The following is a 19,108-nucleotide window of genomic DNA, read 5'->3' on the forward strand; positions in this document are numbered from 1 at the left end:
CTGCGTGCCGACTGTGAGGGGCCATCTGTGCGCCTGGTCTTGGGTTCGGGGAGCATGTCTGCGAACGGGTCCCCCCGTCGAGAGTCCCGTCCGCGGTCGTCACAGCCGCCCCTATAACAGCAAGTCGATGTTCGTCACACAACATGTTCGTGTCCCCAACAGTGGGTGAGTCATCTTCACGCCTCACTTCTCACTTTCCGTCACCTTCTGTTCAGTCTGTTCACGGGACAATAAAGCGCGGAAAGAGGCAACGAGGTGTTTCAAACGCTGGCCTCCCAGTGGTTCCCAACTGGGGTTCCAGCCCCATAGATCACAGGCGTGGAGTAGTTCAACATTTGTTTACATTGAAAAAATCATAACTTGCCTTCATTCACTGTCTGCCTGTCAGTGGAGGAAAAAGTACTCACATTTTCTACTTAAGTAAAAGTATCCATTCTGCAATGTAGAAATACTCTGTTACAAGTAAAACACCCCTGTTAAAAATGTTACTTGAGTAAAAGTACAAAAGTATTGGCATGAAAATGTACTTAAAGTACCAAAAGTAAAAAATACTAAAATGTGAAAATGTTGAAAATAGCTCTATTAAAGAGCTGGAGAGACAGGGAGACCCCTGTTACTGAACAAACCCTCTATAGGAATGATTACTATCAGAATATAGTGCTTTAATCTTTTAATACAAAACGTTTTGTTTTAACCAAACAATATCGCTTACCCTACCTTTAAAGGACCACTTCAGCCATTTTCAACCAATCTTTATATAATTGGTCCTCACTAATAATCATTATAATATGTTACCATTTGTTTCTCAGAGGAGAGCTGTGGACAGTTCTGAAACCTGCTTACCAGTGACATCATATAGGGTTTGGTCATTTCAAACGAGATTTGATTATTTTGTTATCAACACAAGAACAATGGCTTCAGCATGCTAACTCTCCAGGAATAGAAAGCTTGCCGTTTCTATTAGCTTGGCTTCCCCATCGGGGATGTCACTGGTAGGCACACAGCACACATATTATAATGAGCATTAGTGAGGACCATTTATATGAAGACTGGTTGAAAATGGCTGAAATGGTCCTTTAAATGGTTACACTTTTTTTCCTCCGGGTGATAAGAGTGATAATACATGTTATTGGGCATTGGTTCTCAAAGTGGGGTCCGGGGACCCCCAGGGGTTCCTTGAGGGAGCAGGTGGTCCCCAGCTAAATGATGGATATTAGGAACCAAATGGACCCTTATGGGTCTGTAACTGTGAGAGTGTACAGGGTCCATTTGGTTCCATTTGTACACTCTCACAGTTAAATAAACATTGATTTTACAATATAAATTGGAGTCCCAGAGATAGAAATGCCATTAAATGGAGGTCCGTAGCCTAATGCATATCAAACTGGGGGTCCTTGAAATGAAAATGGTTGAAAATCACTGGTAGAGCCGTAAAAATCTTCTCTTATGGGGGTCCCTGGCATATCTTTTCAAAAAGGGGTCCGCGGGATAATAAGTGTCAATTTGGGGGTCATTGACATGAAAAGGTTTGAGAACCACTGTTATTCTTTGAGACACACATCCAGGTTTTTGACCAATAAGCACTTTTGTTTGGCCCGATTTTTATTTGGAACAGCTGACATATATTTTTTGGACTAAACAAAGGCATCACGTGACGTTGATCCCCTTCTCCTATTCGCTCTTACTAGGTCATGACGTATATGTGTAGGCAGAAGAATAGGGGCTATGTTGCACGCATATGGCTACAGGTGTGCAGTGGTGGAAAGTAACTAAGTACATTTACTTAAGTACAGTACTTAAGTACAATTTTGAGGTATTTGTACTTTACTTGATTATTTCCAATTTCGAATACTTTTACTTCTACTCCACTACATCTCAGAGGCAAATGTTGTACTTTTCCACTACAATTATTTGAAAACTTGAGTCACTAGTTACTTTTCAGATATAAATTATGATATTATGAAACATACATTAACCACTTTAGCCCTATTTTATACATAGGCTATTTGAAAATAGACGATCTACAAGCTCACAATGTGTCGCATCGCAACAAAAAAAGTTCAAACTTTCGAGTACTTTTACTTTTTTGTACTTTAATCATATTTTGATGCCAATACTTTTGTACTTTTACTCAAGTAACATTTTGAATTCCAGACTTTTCTTGTAACAGAGTACTTCTACATTGCAGTATTGATACTTTTACTTAAGTAAAACATTCGAGTACTTTTTCCACCACTGCAGGTGTGCCTTGAGGTTTTATCACACAAAAATGAGCAAGGCGCTGTCACATAGCTTTGCGTGAAGGGCCCATTCATTCTGCCCGGGCACTTCTTCTGATGATAAATCTACTGCTTGATTTGTGAATGGCTCTTGCATTAGAGGTCGTGTGACCACACAGCTGTTCCTTGAATATATATCATCGCTTTCGGGTGGAAACCTCATATGTCCAAAACTGTTACTTTTCAGTAAATGGGTGGGGAAAAAAGAACCAGTGTTCCAATGGATGCAGTTATTATTTAGACATAAGCTCTTGTTAATTGGTTTCTAAAAAAATCATTGGTTCAATGTTTATAAAACCCACAGACCCACTTAAAGGAGTAGTTCACCCCAAAAAATAGAAAATATAGAAAATAAGTCACTTTTTGGGTGAACTTTTTCTTTCATTCAACCTTTAATTTCTCGGAAATACATTGAGGGCAGAGCCCTCATTTTCAATGATACCGACATTACAGAAAGCATGATACAACTGTGTAAATAATATCTAATAAGAACAGCAGGATAAAACAAGTTATGTGTGTGAAAATAGCAAAAACATTAGTAACTAGACGCGTCGCAATTCAGGGCAATTGCAGAGTGTGGTTGCGCCGACGCCGGTCGCGGGCGGCCGCCGGGATGCGAGGATTACGCCGGGTGGATTACCGTCGGAGGACGCGCGACGTGCGATTCGAATTCGGTGCCGATCGGATCCCGCGTTCGTGACGCGTGCCGTTTTGATTTGAGGAAATAGGCCCCTCCCACTAAAGAAACAGGCCCCTCCCACAAATGTAGCGGGCCAATGACATCTTCATGTCACTCCTGAGATCACTTGCTTTTCTTTTTGAGAGAACTGATCCCCCCAAAAATCATGTTTTTGTGTCAAACGGTTACATTTTGCGCATTTGTGGCGCCCCCTATGGGTCAAAGTGGAAATGCTTTTGGGGATTTGTTGAGTAAAGCTCACTTGACATGTGATTAAAATTTGGGATTGACTGGACGTTTTGTTCGTGATTTGTGGGCTTTTTTGTAAAACGGGCCCCTCCCGCTAACTTTGGAAGCCATTTACGGACGAACGGTATGGACTATCAAAATTCTGTTTCATCCAGATTATCGCATGGGTCCAGAGATCATGTGTACAGATTTTTGTGAGATTTGGACAAAATCTGTAGGAAAAGGTGCAAAAAGTGTGTTTTGAAGAAAATTCAAAATGGCGGAAAATCTATCATGACGCAAATGGGCGTGGCCTATATGGGGAGTTGCGTCATGACCCAAGGAATCTAGGGGGAAAAAGATTTTTATTCTAGGACCTACGGTTCAAGAGTTAAAGGCCAAAAACGTAAAGTGGGCTGTTATAGCGCCACCATGAGGCCGAATGGTGTGATTATTTATTTAAATAATTTCGGACTAAATTATAAACCTCCCCTCCAAATCTGGTAACTCTAGCTCTTATGGTTTCTGAGAAAAAAATACTTGAATTTGAGTTTTTTCACTTTTCCATTAAAGTGGATGGGGAAATTTAATGCACTAATAAATCAATATCAATAAAACTATGCAACCAATCTCTTAACAAAATACAAGCAGACGATTCCCGGTGAGGCCGGTCATTTTGACATATGGCACTAAATTGGGAAAAATAAACTGTGGGAGGAGATGCGGTTGAAAAAATTGTTTATCTAGAAATAAAGTTTCTGTAAAACAATAGTCTGGTTGCCCATTCGGGCAACCACACTAATAAAGACAGCTTAAAGGGATATTTCACTTTAAAAAAAATGTTGGGTCATTTTATCATGATCTACTCCCCAGACAGTTTTTAAGTTGCTTGATTCAGTGTTTAGATATTTGATATTCATTTTATCAGACACGCCCCCTTCCAATACAAACCCATTGTAACTTCAAACTCCAGTTAACACGTTAGATTCATCAAAAACACCCGTCCTGCCAATACTTTTCTGCGTGTCTGCTAAAATGAATATCAAATATCTAAATACTGAATCAAGCAACTTAAAAACTGTCCGGGGGGCTCACAAAAGCCTGAGTACACGATAAAATGACCCAATTTTTTTTTTCGAAAGTGAAATATCCCTTTAATTAAAAGAGTGACAATTTAAAACAACAAAGACAATTTAAAACAACCACTACTCCTTTAACCGCTGTCACTTTAACTTAAACAAAAATAAAATAGCAGATCTAAAAGCTCACGTAGAACGGCTAACGAAGTGGGGCATTCATTTACGACAAGAAAAAAAAACATAATGGAGATACAAGGTTTCTGCCCGACACCTTAAAATGTCAGTAAAGTGTGTGCAAACATGTCAGCGGGGGGAACCTGTGTAACGTTTCTCTTTGCTCAGCGTCTGCGTTAAAAAACATGAAAGAAGCCTCGCTTAATAAATGCCACCGTTCATAAGGTATATACCAACCTGTCCCTCGGTTTATTCAGCCCCATAAAGCATGCAGTCAAAATAGAGAGGGAAAAACAACACATTATAATGGTAATGATTGTTTGCCGAGGGAATTTTTGTTTTCATTTCCCGTGTTTTTCATGCTTAACCCTTTGAGACCGGTAACCAATGGATGTGTGTCATTTTTAAGATTTCTTTGGGCTATTCAAAAATAGTAGATCTACAAGCTCATAGGGCGAACATTTGTGCAAATCTTTGAATATATATATTTTTAAAGCAAACATTTTTTACTCAAATCTTTGCTTCTGGGGATTCTACAAATGTCTTCTAAATCCTAACAGGTTTTAAAAAAAAACCTATGTTGCTATAATATCAGTGGTTCTCAAAAATGATATATGGCCGTGGACCCCCGTCTCAAAATATTTTGTTCCAGGGACCCCCATACGTTGTAACAGAGTTAAAAATGTTCGCTTGAAAATATATATATATTCAAAGATTTGCAAAACATTTCACGATTTTTCCGTGCTAGAGCTATTCTGCTATTTTTGAATAGCCAAAGAAATCTTAAAAGGACACACAGATGCGTTCCTGGTCTTAATGAGTTAATTTGGACCAGCAGCTGCTGGCTTGCTCATGGGCGCAGGGTTTCCCTCCCTCGCCCGGCTGTTTTTATTGGCCGGCTGCGGTGCCGCGGGCTCCCCTTGTTTGCATGTCGGTGGGGAAGAAAGTAACTAAGTACTCTTACTCAAGTACTGTACTCACGTGCATTGAGTATGCTTGAGTACTTTATACCTCGACTCCATCTCACAGGCAAATATTGTACGTTTTACTATTATTTGAAAACTTCGGTTACTAGTTACTTTGCAGTTTTACATTAGAAAACTTTTATAATTAGAAAACTCTTCAACTTTTGAATTTCTTTGGTACTTTGGTACTGTTGCCAATACAGGCCTTTAACTTGAAACAGAGTATTTCTATATTGTGGTATTGCTACTTTTACTTAAATCCGGAGTAGCTACTTTCACCACTCTTATTTGGAATGGGTGGTATAGTGTGAGTGGGGAAGTGGGAGGGTGGGGGTATCTGTTTTTTTTTGGCTTATGAAAGCCTCTCTGTTGGAGCTGTGAAGTGAAGTGGGGGGCTTTCGCTCAGGGACCCTCGGTACACAACCCCAACACCTACGGGTGGAGCCGCCCCAACCCTTCCTCCCTCGCCTCCCCCCCACCCCGGGCCAGCTGCCACAGTGTGAGCTCACTGTGTGTAGTAAAAAACGTCGCTAGTCGGGGTGGGAAACCTCATATGTCCGAGAGCGTTACTTTTCAGGAAATGGAAACCTGTGTTCCAATGGAGCCAATGTAGTTGTTATTTAGTCAAAAGCTCTTTATTCAGACTTTTCATTGGTTCGATATATATAAAACCCACACACACACACACACTTAACCACCTTCTCAAATTATTCAAAAAAGCCGAAATTAGCAGATCTACAAGCTCACAACACGTCGCGATGCGCCTGCTTTATGAGCTTGTAGAACAGCTGCTTTTGCTATACCTTTTTGTGACACTGTAGTACGACAAAGTACAGCGTTAATTTGGCCAAAAGGCATAAAAAAAAAGTTGTAACATGGTCATGGAGATACAAGGTTTCTGCCAAACAGTTTGGCAAACAGACAGACAGTCTACTTTACGCTGGATGAATAAAGATGCTTAAAAGCCTCTCACAGGTGCCGCGGGGCGCCGCTTGGCGTCGGATCGTGTTACGCTCGCATCGATCGCAGCTATGGTTCGCTTCGAGGGCTGGCGTCAATAGACAGCTGTCAGTGAAATGTGCCAAGGCTGATAGCGGAGAGAGAACGTGTGCTTTATCGTTGCTCCATATTTCTCCATATTTGACGCTGTGTTTTTTCCGTAAATTAACATTGCAACCCCATTTTTCACCTAGTACCAATTGTCTAAGTAATCCTGGGCGCTACACTCCCTCTGCCAGCCTATAGGGAGAGCCCAGAGCCGAGCTCATGCTTCCTTCAATGCATGAGAGCTAACAAGCCTTCTTATCACCTGACATGGGAACACGTTATTCCAACCAGTTCCTTTCCCCTCCATCAGGCGCTCCCGGCTGACCAGGGGGAGGCAGTATAGAGACCAGGATTACAGCATGTTTTTGTGAGGGTGCCTACCCTAGGGGACACGGGGAGAACATGCACCCTCCACACAGAACGCCATTCTTGATCATACTACAGCGTCACACAAAAGTATCAAAAGTAGCAGATCCACAAGCTTGTGGATCTGCTACTTTTGATAATTTTGAATTTGAATCCTGAAAGGTAACAGTTTTGGACATATGAGGTTTCCACCCGACAGAGGCGATATGTGTTATAAAGAACCCAAAAAACACCCCATGCGCTTCACCTGCTTTCACATCAAATCGGCCTCATGGTGGCGCTATAACATCTTGAACCGTAGGTCGCTCAGTCAAAATTACTTCGCTCATGGCGCAACTCCCCATATAGGCCACGCCCATTTGCGCCATTTTCCGTTTTCTTCAAAACATACTGTACCTTTTGCTACTCCTACAGATGTTGTCCAAAATGCATGCAAATCGGTACTTGTTATAACTCTGGTGTGATGTGATCAAGATGTATCAATCAGATTAGTCAGATTTACATTCAATTTGGCTACGACTTCCTTCCAAAGATTGTGGGCCCTGGGTAGGCAACCCGGCCTGGCGGAGACCTATGCACCTTATTATGCCTAGCCTCATGTACATAAGTGAGTAGGTCGGAGGGGCTTATTGTCGGTATCAGCGGAAAACATGGGAGTCTATCCCCGCTAGAATGCGCTAGACCAGGGGTCTTCAACGTTTTTTTTAGGTCAAAGACCCCGTAGCTGAGAGAGAGATGAAGCAGGGACCCCCACTACATATTGGATTCATGTTAAATGTGTTTTCAGACATTTAACGACTTAAACCCTCAATACTTTGAGAACTTGACCTTTGACTCTGTACTTGGTCTGCACTTTTTTTCCCTGTACACCAAACCTCTTCGGCGAAAATAGCCGATTTACAAGGTCACGACACGTTGTGAGCTTGTAGATCTGCAATTTCCGGCTAATGTTCCCCCCAGAATAGGGAAGCCAGGTTTCAAGTCGTTCATGTAAGAATTTGAAAAAATTAAGTCACAAAGATTTGGCGGACCCCCTGTAGTATCTCTGAGGACCTCCTAGGGTTCCCGGACCCCCTATTGAAGACTCCTGCGCTAGACCCCTGGGAGATGGATTGCTGAGGCGGAGCGCCACACCTACCATCAGCTCCCAGTACTTACCGCACGACTTGCCGAACCCAAGCTGCGCTACTCATATACGCTGAGTTGACGGTTCCCGGGATCGAACCCATGACCTTGCGATTAAAAGACTAGAGCTCTACCCACTGAGCTACCCGGGCACAAAACATATAACTGCTACTTTTTGCTTTTTATCTCTAACCTCATGTACATACCTGCTGCGTGTTTTATGCCATGTGTATAAATCTACATATATTATTTATCTTTTGACCCGTTTCTTTCCCGTGTTCTCCTTCCTCTCCCTGTCTCTACCCCCCTCCCTTTTATCCCCCTGAAAACTACACATGATGGGGCTTGCACAAAACAAGGATTTAACCCATTTCTTTACACCTCTAAACCTGTGATGTGACAATTATAGTTGAGTCTGATTCCCTTCTCAACCCGCCACAGATCCAGTGAGGGGTACGGCTGCGTGCATGGCCGCCGAGGGGGGAAGTGTGAGTGTGAGGAGTGTGGATCGTCCTTCCGCAGCGAGCGCCCCGACGCGCTGCGCAAACACACCTGCCCGCCCGCCCCGCACTCCACACCGTGCATCTGCAAGCTCTGCAGTTTTGCAGTCAACACCCAAGGTAAGGGAAGGAAGGAAGGACGGACGCAGCAGCAACACAGGGACACTGTGAGCCGGGGAACTTTTAACCACTTAAACCCCCTGTAGTCTTAAGAGAACTGTGCTTGAGTTCAAACTGTGCACTTTTCCCATCTACACCAAATCTCTTCTCCAAAAATAGCCGATCTACAAGCTCACAATGCGTCGCAATACGACTTATTGTGAACTTGTGGATCCAGCTGGTTAAAGCCAATAGTGATGTGTCTGTGGTAGGGCTGGGAAATTAACTGAAAATATCTCAAAACCCGATATTTAGACCCAATAACCGACTTAATCTTCGAGAATTGAGAAGCAGGTTTAGTTTTTTCTTATATATGAACAAATTCAAACGAGACAATTCTAACATCGCGATGCGTTGTGAGCTTTTAGATCTGCATTTTTGACCAGTTTTTTTAAAAGTCGTATAGCCTAGCCCAGCCCTATTAAGTCTGTGGTAACACAATTATGTTGTCTTGTTCTTACTTAACTGAACAGGAAACCTGGCTAAACATGTGAAGTCGAAGGCACATGAGAAATGTCACAAGGACGTTAGCTGTTCCCTCTGTCATACCCGTGAAGGTGGACATACTTTGATTTATCTTTAATTAAGTGCATGTGCATACAGTGTGTGTGTGTGTGTGTGTGTGTGTGTGTGTGTGTGTGTGTGTGTGTGTGTGTGTGTGTGTGTGTGTGTGTGTGTGTGTGTGTGTGTGTGTGTGTGTGTGTGTGTGTGTGCGCGCGTGTGCGTGTGTGTGTGTTGTTTCCTTTATCCATGATTGTCTGTGGTGCTTATATCAGTGTTTATGTCCTTTGTACAAAGGTAGTCTTGTACTTCTGTGTATGTGGACATAAATAAATATTTCAATCGTCTGCTGGTATAAGTTCAAAATGCATATGTATAATGACCATTTGTATATCTGTCAAACGGATCAAACAGTAAAGCTCAAGACATGTCCATTGTGTTCCTTTGAGTGTAAATGTGTATATTTAAACATATACTAGGTTCATTGTTTACCTGGTATCCTATAGTTTCAAATGTACATATTGTTATTTTGATTGTATATTGTTTAGACTCACTGACTTACCAATGGTGTAAAGTAACTAAGTACATTTACTCAAGTATTTTGACTTTCTTCAGTATTTCCAATTTTCAATACTTTTACTTTTACTCCACTACATCTCAGAGACAAATATTGTACTTTTACTCCACTACAATTATTTGACAACTTTAGTTACTAATTACTTTGTAGATTTGTATTATTATTACAAAACATACATTAACCACTTCAGCCCTATACATTTCGTCCATTTGAAAATAGCCGATCTACAAACTCACAATGCGCCGCGATGCGACGCATTGTGAGTTTGTAGATCTGCTATTTTCAAAAGATTTTTATACATTTTAAAAGTTGTGAAATGGGACATTCTGCATAATGACTACTTTTACTTTTGGTAATTTTTGATACCAATACTTTTGTAATTTTACTCAAGTAAATGTTTAATTCTTGACTTTTACTTGTCTATATTGCAGTATTGATAGTTTTACTAGTAAAAAATCTGAGTACTTTTCCCACCTCTGGTGTTTACCTTGCTCATTGTACAGTAAGTCGCTCTGAATAAGAGCGTCTGCTAAATACCAAAATAGTAAATTCAGCTACTAGAAGAGGTCGTTGATTCCAGAGTTTTTAATTTATTTATTTTCCCCGTCCCACAGGAGTGTGCGAAGAACCTTCCGTTCGTCCAGATGATCCAAGAGATCTTCGGCACCCTGGACCGCACGACAGCAGGCATCCCGCCGAGGACGAGGAGAACGTGCAGGGTGATGATGAAGACAGGGAGCAGACCACCTCCTCTCCTCCTCTGCGCCCGACCCATCCGGACGGTCGCTCGCTCCAACGCGGGGCTCCGAAGTGCGTGGTCGTCGACTCCGCCGGCGCCCGGCGTGGCCTGTTTGCCCGCCAACGCTCCAACCCCTCTGCGTCGACGACCTCAAGGGACCCCTCCTCCTCCTCCTCCTCTCCCTCTGCACCCTCCTTACCCTGTCACCGGTCCCCTGAAGACCCTGCGTCCCCGAGGGCGTCTCCCAAGCCGCACCCGTCCCCCGATTGTTTGTCTCCATCTTCTTGCCACGTCTCCTCCTCCCCAATGGGACGGGTGTCCCCAGCAATGGGACGGGTGTCCCCATCAGTGGGACGGGTGTCTCCAGCAGTGGGACGGGTGTCCCCAGCAATGGGACGGGTGTCCCCAGCAGTGGGACGGGTGTCCCCCGGGCGTGACGTCCAGTCCCAAGGCGCCCCCGCCGCCGCCGCCACCCTGGCGGTCTGCCCGTCCAGAGATGCACACTATGCGACCGAGCCTAGAGACAGACGCACGGACAGACCGACGTCCAAGGCGAGGCTGGTGAGTGCTTTGATCGATGCATGCTTTCTGAAATGTGGTGTGATAAGCGTTCATTATGCATTTATTTTACTTTTTTGAAATTGTTTTGGTTTTTGTAATTAATATTTGCACACATTAGCAGTTATATTCAGCATGAATGCTGGGAGAGATAAAGTGATTTTGTGCAACATGTTTTAAAGGAGTAGTTCACCCTAAGAATAGCTTATTTTCTATCAATTACACACCCCATGAAGCATATTTTTAGTAGTTTTTGTCGCATTCTTAAGCCAATAATTTGATGCCCGGCGGTCTCTCCGGTAGGAGACTCAATGGAGACTCTTTGAGTCTCCTACCGGATACATCTTTCCGCCGGGTCATCAAATGATTGGCTTAGGAATACGACAAAAACTAAAATGTCACCATGAATTCATGGCTTCATGGGGTGTGTAATTGATAGAAAATAAGTCATTTTTAGGGTGAACTACTCCTTTAAAATGTTGGTCTACCTCCAACCAGACAAGTCCAGACAAGGCCTGTGATCTTTGCCCGCCAACCCCCCCTCCCCCTATAGGGGGACCCATAGACCCTCGATTGGGAAACAGCAGTGGCTCAAACCAATAGCAGAACCCACAAGCCGTGAAGAGACAGACTTTTTTTTATAGGTATATGCCCGAAGTGAGATATTCACCAACGTTGTTTTCGTCACACACACACATGTGGTTCCAATCGGTGCTACTTAACGATACCTCTGCTCGTTTTATCACCCGGCTGCCCAGGAAAAACACTCTGTGTCTATTTGAGATCGCTCGCACGTTTATTTTAAGACCCTCTCCGCGCCGAAATGATATAAAAGTGGAACGGGGTGGCTTTCCTTCCTTTTCCAATAAAGGTGTGACTTAAAAAGAATAACCTCCCTGTGTACCGTCAGGTATCTATATTTGTTTTTTCAATGTTGACTTACTGGGATTTGACTTGTTGCACCACACAAGATTAGCCTTGTGAGCCAAAAAGCGAGACGTATTTTAAAATGCCCAGGGCTTTAAACCAACAGGGTCACACAGGTGGGTGGAGAGGCGTGGTTAACGAATGCCACAATGTAACCGCTATTAATTATACACATAACAAATACTACGTACGCACCATAACAGGCTCAGAGAGGCCAAAAATACATGTGAGAAATTATCTCTCTGTGGCAGTTTGTGAAGAAAACATGTCGTAATGGGGTGTATAGGTGAAACTCCAGCACACCGAGCACACTTAAGGCAGGTACACATTGCAGGACCTTAAAGTGCTCGGGGGGTTATCTGATCGTTAAGCATTACACACTGCAGGAGTTTATTTCTTGAAATCGGCTGTCATAATATCGTTGTGGTCTTCACAACAGGATTGATCCCCGACAAGGGCTGACACACTGTAGGATAGTTCACTAGGATGCTATCTCCAGAGTCAGACCCAATACATACATTTGAGTTTATTCCAATTCATTTTAATCGACGTATCCCGTGATATGCCCCTCTCCCTCTCCCCCCTCTCTCTCGCTCTTTCTCTCTCTCTCTCTCTCTCTCTCCCCCTCTCTCTCTCTCTCCCTCTCTCGCAGTCAAGTGCGCAGAAGCCGTCAGTGACAGCGTTGCCATGTCCGCTTATTATAAGCGACTTTGGGCTTGTTTTTCTGTAGAGTTGCTTGTAAATATTGGTTGTTGCGGGGTGCATTTTTTGGGCTTATTTGTGTAGTTGCTTATTTGGCCTTGTTTCCTAATGTTGTTTAAACCAGTGGTTTAAACAACACATAATATGTATTTGTCCGCAGACCCCCCTTCTGTAAATATGTTGTGCCATCACTGACCCCCATACAAGATTTGTGTGGATTTAGAAAATATTCCACAATTTTCTCAAGATTTTTATTTGAAAATAGCTGCGACGCGTTGTGAGCTTGTAGATCGGCTATTTTCAAATATCCAATGTATTTGTAAATAGGTTTAAAGTGCTCAAGTGGCCTTTTCTTGGGCTTGTTTTCATAGACCTGGTTGCTTATTTCTCTCGCAACATCTGGCAACGCTGTTCATAACAGCGTGCACATGCTGCACACTCACACACACACACACACACACACACACACACACACACAGAGCTCGCTCTTGCTCTCACTCTCTGTCTGTCTGTCTGTCTGTCTCTCTCTCTCTCTGTACAATTCCTCTAAAATAAACAGCCCACCACCAGGCTCGCTCACTCTCTCATTTTGTTTTATAATGTTAACTTAATACAGGACTGGACGGTAATATTGCGGGACTGTTTGTTGTGGTCAGATCCAGCGACGCTCCCCTGGCCACGGTGGCTGTAATGTGCTCTCATTGGCTGTAGCGTGGATCTCCTCGCAGACCCTTTCATAATGTATGATACTGTCCGATCTCCTGTCTGGGACAGAGCTGAATATCTAACATGGTAGTTATCTGAAAACGGTCGGAAAGCCGTCGCAGAGCGGATAATCGTGGCCACATCGTCTCGCGGAACCTTTCACACAGAGCGAGCATTATCTCGCAGATCAAAGGCCGATCTGCGTCAGATCGGGAGGTTTTGTCGGCGAGCGCCAAAAAATGTCGGCGACAGCAATCTCGGACCCAATCTCCTGCAGTGTGTACGGGCCTTTAATCTATAAGTATAACTCCCAGGATACATGTTGGTTGTGACTTGTGACCAGTTTTGGGAGGTGGGGATGCTCCCTGTGAAGTGTGGATCAACTTAAGCTTGGTCATATATTATGTACAACATGTTTTAATGGTAATTCCCCTGGCTACCTTGGGAGTAATGCTCTTATAAGTTGTATACATCAGTATGAAACTAGGGCAAACCAAACGGTATATGAGATACCAAGAGTCAAAGGTCGTGGCAAGAATTATTTTATATAAATTGAGCTGCTGTGTGTCAGGCATCAATCTAGACTCAATCTAGACTCAATCTAGACTCTCCTTTGAAAACAGTGTGAGAATACTGTTATGGAAAAAAGCTACAGGCTAATTTTAATTTGTGTACTTATGGTATGGTATTTGTGCAGGGTGTTTAGGTTATTTTTAGTGGGTTTTTTTTGTATTTTGAGAGTGATGTCATTTATTGGACTATTAATTTTTCAGGAACACATTGGAAATAAGTGTTTTATTACACTTGTATCCTGGGTTGAAGTTATATTGTGTTGTAACATAGCAGATATATACAAGCTCATAGCGCGGCACCGAGTCCTGCGCTATGAGCTTGTAGATCTGCTATTTTTGGAGAAATCCTGAAAAATGTTCCAAATCTTTGAATATATATGTACATTTTTAACTCAAATCTTTGCTTCTGGGGGTCCCTGGAACAAAATATTTGAATATTTGAGAATGAATCACAGTGCTACGGTTTCAACTTCTACCACCCCCCCCACCCCCCCCATCCTCTCTTTCTTTTAGCAGAGGGCCGTGTCCGTCCTCTCGCCCCGCCGCGACCCGGCCTCCAGCGTCCTAAGCCACCTGCCCCTGCACTCCCAGCATCCCGCCCGCTCCCCCAGCCTCATGATCCCCATCGGGGGGCTCCACATGATCCAGCCCCGCTCCACCGCCCCTCTCTACACCCTGGTGACCAAAAGACCCCCACAACCCCAGCCCGCCGTGCTGCCAGTCCCCCCCTCCTCAACCCCAACCCTGTGCCCCCCACGGGGGGCTGCTGGGGTCGAGGAGGATGGGGGGACGGAGGAGGAGGGGTCCTGGAACGCCAGGCGGAGGAGCCCCCCGGTGCCGGCGGAGGAGAGGACGAGGAGGAGGAGGAGGGGGGGGTCCGCCGCTTTGCTGCAGCAGTGCCGAGACCCTCTGAAAGAGCCGGTGGTGGTGGAGAAGGAGGGCGACGGCACACACAGCGGCTCCCACCACCATCACAGGGTGAGCAGGGAGACGGCTTCATTTACGTATCGTCTGTCCAAAAACTGTTACTTTTCAGGAAATGGATCCAATGTAGTTAGTATTTAGTCACAAGCTCTTGTTAATATCGTCGCTGTCGGGCAGAAACCTCTTATCTCCATATTTTAACTTTTTGTGTTTTTCCGTAAATTAACGGCCTACTTAAGCGTCACTAAAAAGCATAAAAAATTGCAGACCCACAAGCTGGAAGCGCGGCACGAAGCGACGCGTTTTCAGCTTGTAGATTTGGCTATTTTTGAATTTGAATCCTGAAAAGTAACAGTTTTGGACGTTTCCACCCGACAGAGACGATATACTTGTCATTGGTTCAGTATCAATAAAACACACAGACACACTGAACCACTGTCACTTAATCATTTTGTTTCTAAAAATAGCAAAGAATTATGAAAGAAACGTGGAGATACGAGGTTTCTTTCAAAAACACAATTAAACCATTAATCGCAATCGTTAATGAATCCTCATTCTAAAAATTGTCATGTGATCTGTTCCAGGCCTACGAGGAGGGGACGACGGCGACGGCGGATCGTTCATGGAAGAAGAAGAAGAACGCCAGCGGCGGCGGCGGCGGCGGGGGGCGGGGGGCACGGCAGCCCATCATCGGTGCCAGCGGGGGAGGGGGGGAGGAGGGGGAGGAGAAGGAGAAGGAGGAGGCCGGCACCCGCTCCGCTCCGGTGCCAACAACAGCAAGACCCTCCTCTCACAGAGGAGCCAGCGGAGGACGACGACGACGGAGCCGCCCAAAGCGGTGTCTCCCGCCGCCGTCACAGGGCGAGCAGGGAAACGCCCGTGGAAGAAGAAACCGTCTCTTCGTCGTCGTTGTCTTCGCCACGCCACGACGACCGCGACGCGCCAGAGCCGTCCGGAGGAGAGCCGAGGAAAGAGAGCAAAACTACGGCACGAGCCGGCTGCTGCCGTTCGCAGTCGAATGCCAAGGCGGCGAGCACTTTGTGTCAAGCGGCTACAGACGCACACGTTACAAAGAGGGCTGTTCAGCCCCCCCAGACTGCCCCCCCTCCCCCAGCAGCAGCAGCAGCAGCAGCAGCAGCAGCAGGCCACAGTAAGGCTCCTTCCTCCTCCCGGTCGCAACGCTGACGCTGGAGAGAGAGAGGCAAGGAAGGAAAAGGCCCTTAAAGGGATGAGTGCAAGAGAACGGCGAGTCGTCACCCTTTAAAGGAATAGTTCACCCCAAAAATTACTTACACCCCATGAAGCCTTGAATTCATGGAGATTGTTTTAGTTTTTGACCCATTCCTGACCCAATAATTTGATGACTGGGTGTATTTCCGCTATGAGACTCAAAGAGTATACTTCGAGTCTCCTACCGAATACATTAGCAATCTTTCCGCCGGTCATCAAATTATTGGCTTAGGAATGCGACAAAAACTAAAATATCTCAATGAATTCAATGCTGCATGGGGTGTGTAATTGATAGAAAACAAGTAATTTTTTGAGTGAACTACTACTGAAGACCGTGAATGCATCTGTCATTTTTAGATTTCTTTGGCTATTCCAAAAATAGCAGATTTACAAGCTCATAGCGTGGCACCGAGTGCCGTATGAGCTTGTAGATCTTTATCGTGGAAAATGTGTGCACATCTTTGAATATATATATATTTTTAAGCGAATATTTGTAACTGAAATCTTTGCTTCCGGGGATTCTACAAAATGTCTTCTAAATCCTAACAGTTTTCTGAAAAACGTATGTTTCAATGTCTGTGCTTCTCAAACCTTTCCATGTCAAGGACCCCCAGAATTATGTGTATTTGGGCCACGGACCCCCATCTCAAAATGTGTTGTTCCAGGGACCCCCAGAAGCAAAGATTTAAGTTACAAATGTTTGCTTTAAATATACATAATTCAAAGATTTACACATTTTCACGATTTAAAAAAAAATAGCAGATCTACAAGCTCATATGAGCTTGTTAATCTGCTATTTTTGAATAGCCCAAGTATAACATCAAGTGGTCAAGTGGTTACACAGAAGCGTTCCCTGGTTTGAATGGGTTAAAAAGGAGCACTTCCAACATGTTTGTTTCAACCTTATCTTCATTATGATTGGTCCTCGCTAATGGTCATTTTAAGATGGCACCATTTGTATCTACTCACTCTGTGTCTCAGAGGAGGGCTGTGGGCCGTTCAGAAACCTGCCTACCAGCTTTCCATTGATTGAATACTTCTTAATAACACAATTATTATTAACAGTAGCCTACAGGTATAACAGTCAAAGGTTTGTTTTCCATTGTGGTCCATTGTACTTAATTCATATAATACATACAATATAATACAATACAAATACAAATACAATACAAATCACATATCTCTGCTGTAGAAACCAACTAACTCCAAAATGTAAATTTTTCAGGAAATGACAAATACAAAACAAAAGGTGTTAGGAGGTTTTGTTCATCATTGATAAGAAAAGCTAAATGGACCTCCAAGCTCACAATGAGGTTGGAGGTCAAAAGGGGGTGGAGCCTGGAGTCAGCAAAACCAGCTAACTCCACCTCCCTTTGGTGGACTTAACTGGTTTAGCAGAAAGTTTGAGGATCCAATGGAGTTAGCTGGTTTTGTCAGAAGCGCTTTTTAATGCTTTTCATTGGTTCAATATTTGTTTAACCAACACACAGACTTAAAGGGTGTTCAATAGCACTGTATGGAAAAAATTAGAAAGCTGAAAAATGGAGTTAGCTGGTTTCTGACAGACAGCGACGACAAAGCATATTGGAATAAAGCTTAGAGACATCATCGATGGGGATTCCAAGCTAATAGAAACTATACAGCCTTTGTGTTCCTGAAAAGTTTGCATTCTGAAATAGAGGCTATGCACGGGAACGCCTACTGAGTGGCAAAAAAAACCTTTCTGGCCTTCACAGCCCACATCCAAACAGAAAAGTCCTATCTGATTGTATTAAATGACGTTCAACTCACCATCAGCTGTATGGAAAGCTTGAATTATCCTCTTTCTATCTGCAAAGTTTTTGTTTCATAAAAATCCACCGTAGACATGTTATGAGCTACTTTCTGTCAATAAATTCCGTGCAGGTGAGTATTTTTCTAAGTGTCAGAGTTTGGAAGCACTCGTTTTCAAAAACGCAACATTCTGCTGCCTCCTGCATTATGTAACATTTAGAAACAGGTGGTACGCAGGACCGTTGAGTGATTTCCAACGAGCGCTTCCAAACTCCAATGCTCCATGCTGCTCAATGTTTGGCCACTCAGTCTAGATGAGGGGGCGTGTCCCGGTGGAAAAGTGACGCATGTGCATACTCTCTATAGAAGCCATTCTTGCATTCATAACATTTTTAAATCAATGGTTTGAAATCTTGTTTGGCCAGATCTGCCTACCGACGATGTCATTGGTAGGCAGGGTTCTGAATTGTCCACAGCCCTCCACTGAGACACAGAGTGATTATACAGAATTGATGGCATCTTATACTGGCCATTAGTGAGGACCAATCATAGAGATAAGGTTGAAAATGGGTGAAGTCCTCGTTCAAGACTAGAGGCTTGGTTGGAAGACACACATCGGTGTCTGGTTTTGGAGACAAAAGGAAAGAAGCACTTCGGTACAGCTTAAAGAATGATGTGATTATGTAATTACATGAATAATATATATGTATAGACACTGTTAGATATGCAGTATGTTTTGTAAAATCTTTTTTTACTCTCTCGTTTGATGTCATTGGTGTTAATTTATTTATGTGCTATATTATGCAATTCTGTACTATAAGGCCACTGGTTCTCAACCTCAGGTCCGCAGTCTACCAGGGGTCCAAAATGGATCCTTAACAGGTCTGTAAGTCTGAGATTTAATAGCGTACAAATGGAACCAAATGGACCCGTATGGGTCCATTTGGTTCCATTTGTACGCTATTAAATTGACCGCATACAGGTCCAGTGGGAACCTAAACCTTATTTTTTGTTTTATTTATTTCCCAAAAATGAAAAACAATTAAAAAACAAACATATGCTATGGGAAAGGGTGGGAAGTAATGTAAAGTATAGTTGATTTGAACATGCACGGCACGTCATTATCAGAACAAAATTTACCCTTCAACTTCTTGATTATGCCCATAATGTTGATCACAGGTTTTGCAGGAATTTGTAGCATTTGTAGAAATATTGGGCCTTAAATGTCATTTAAAAATATATATATATTATATGCATTGGGCCGCTCATTTGTAAAATAAATGTAGATATAAAAATTAT

The 19,108-nt window shown here is 43.5% G+C and overlaps 1 protein-coding gene across 1 annotated transcript in view; it reads left to right on the forward strand.

Moving 5' to 3' along the window:
* hivep3a (HIVEP zinc finger 3a) overlaps positions 1 to 19,108 on the forward strand; it is a gene marked incomplete at both ends in the record, with an annotated part of 41,218 nt that overhangs the window by 16,649 nt on the left and 5,461 nt on the right. Inside the window, 5 exons of the mRNA XM_080442749.1 lie at positions 8,384 to 8,562; positions 10,294 to 10,979; positions 14,396 to 14,860; positions 15,391 to 15,424; positions 15,603 to 15,846. Coding sequence (XP_080298875.1) covers positions 8,384 to 8,562; positions 10,294 to 10,979; positions 14,396 to 14,860; positions 15,391 to 15,424; positions 15,603 to 15,846 — 1,608 coding nt within the window. The remainder of the gene's footprint in view (positions 1 to 8,383; positions 8,563 to 10,293; positions 10,980 to 14,395; positions 14,861 to 15,390; positions 15,425 to 15,602; positions 15,847 to 19,108) is intronic.

This window comes from Gymnoscopelus braueri (assembly GCF_963280865.1).
Source record: "Gymnoscopelus braueri genome assembly, chromosome: 11".
Classification (NCBI taxonomy): domain Eukaryota; kingdom Metazoa; phylum Chordata; class Actinopteri; order Myctophiformes; family Myctophidae; genus Gymnoscopelus; species Gymnoscopelus braueri.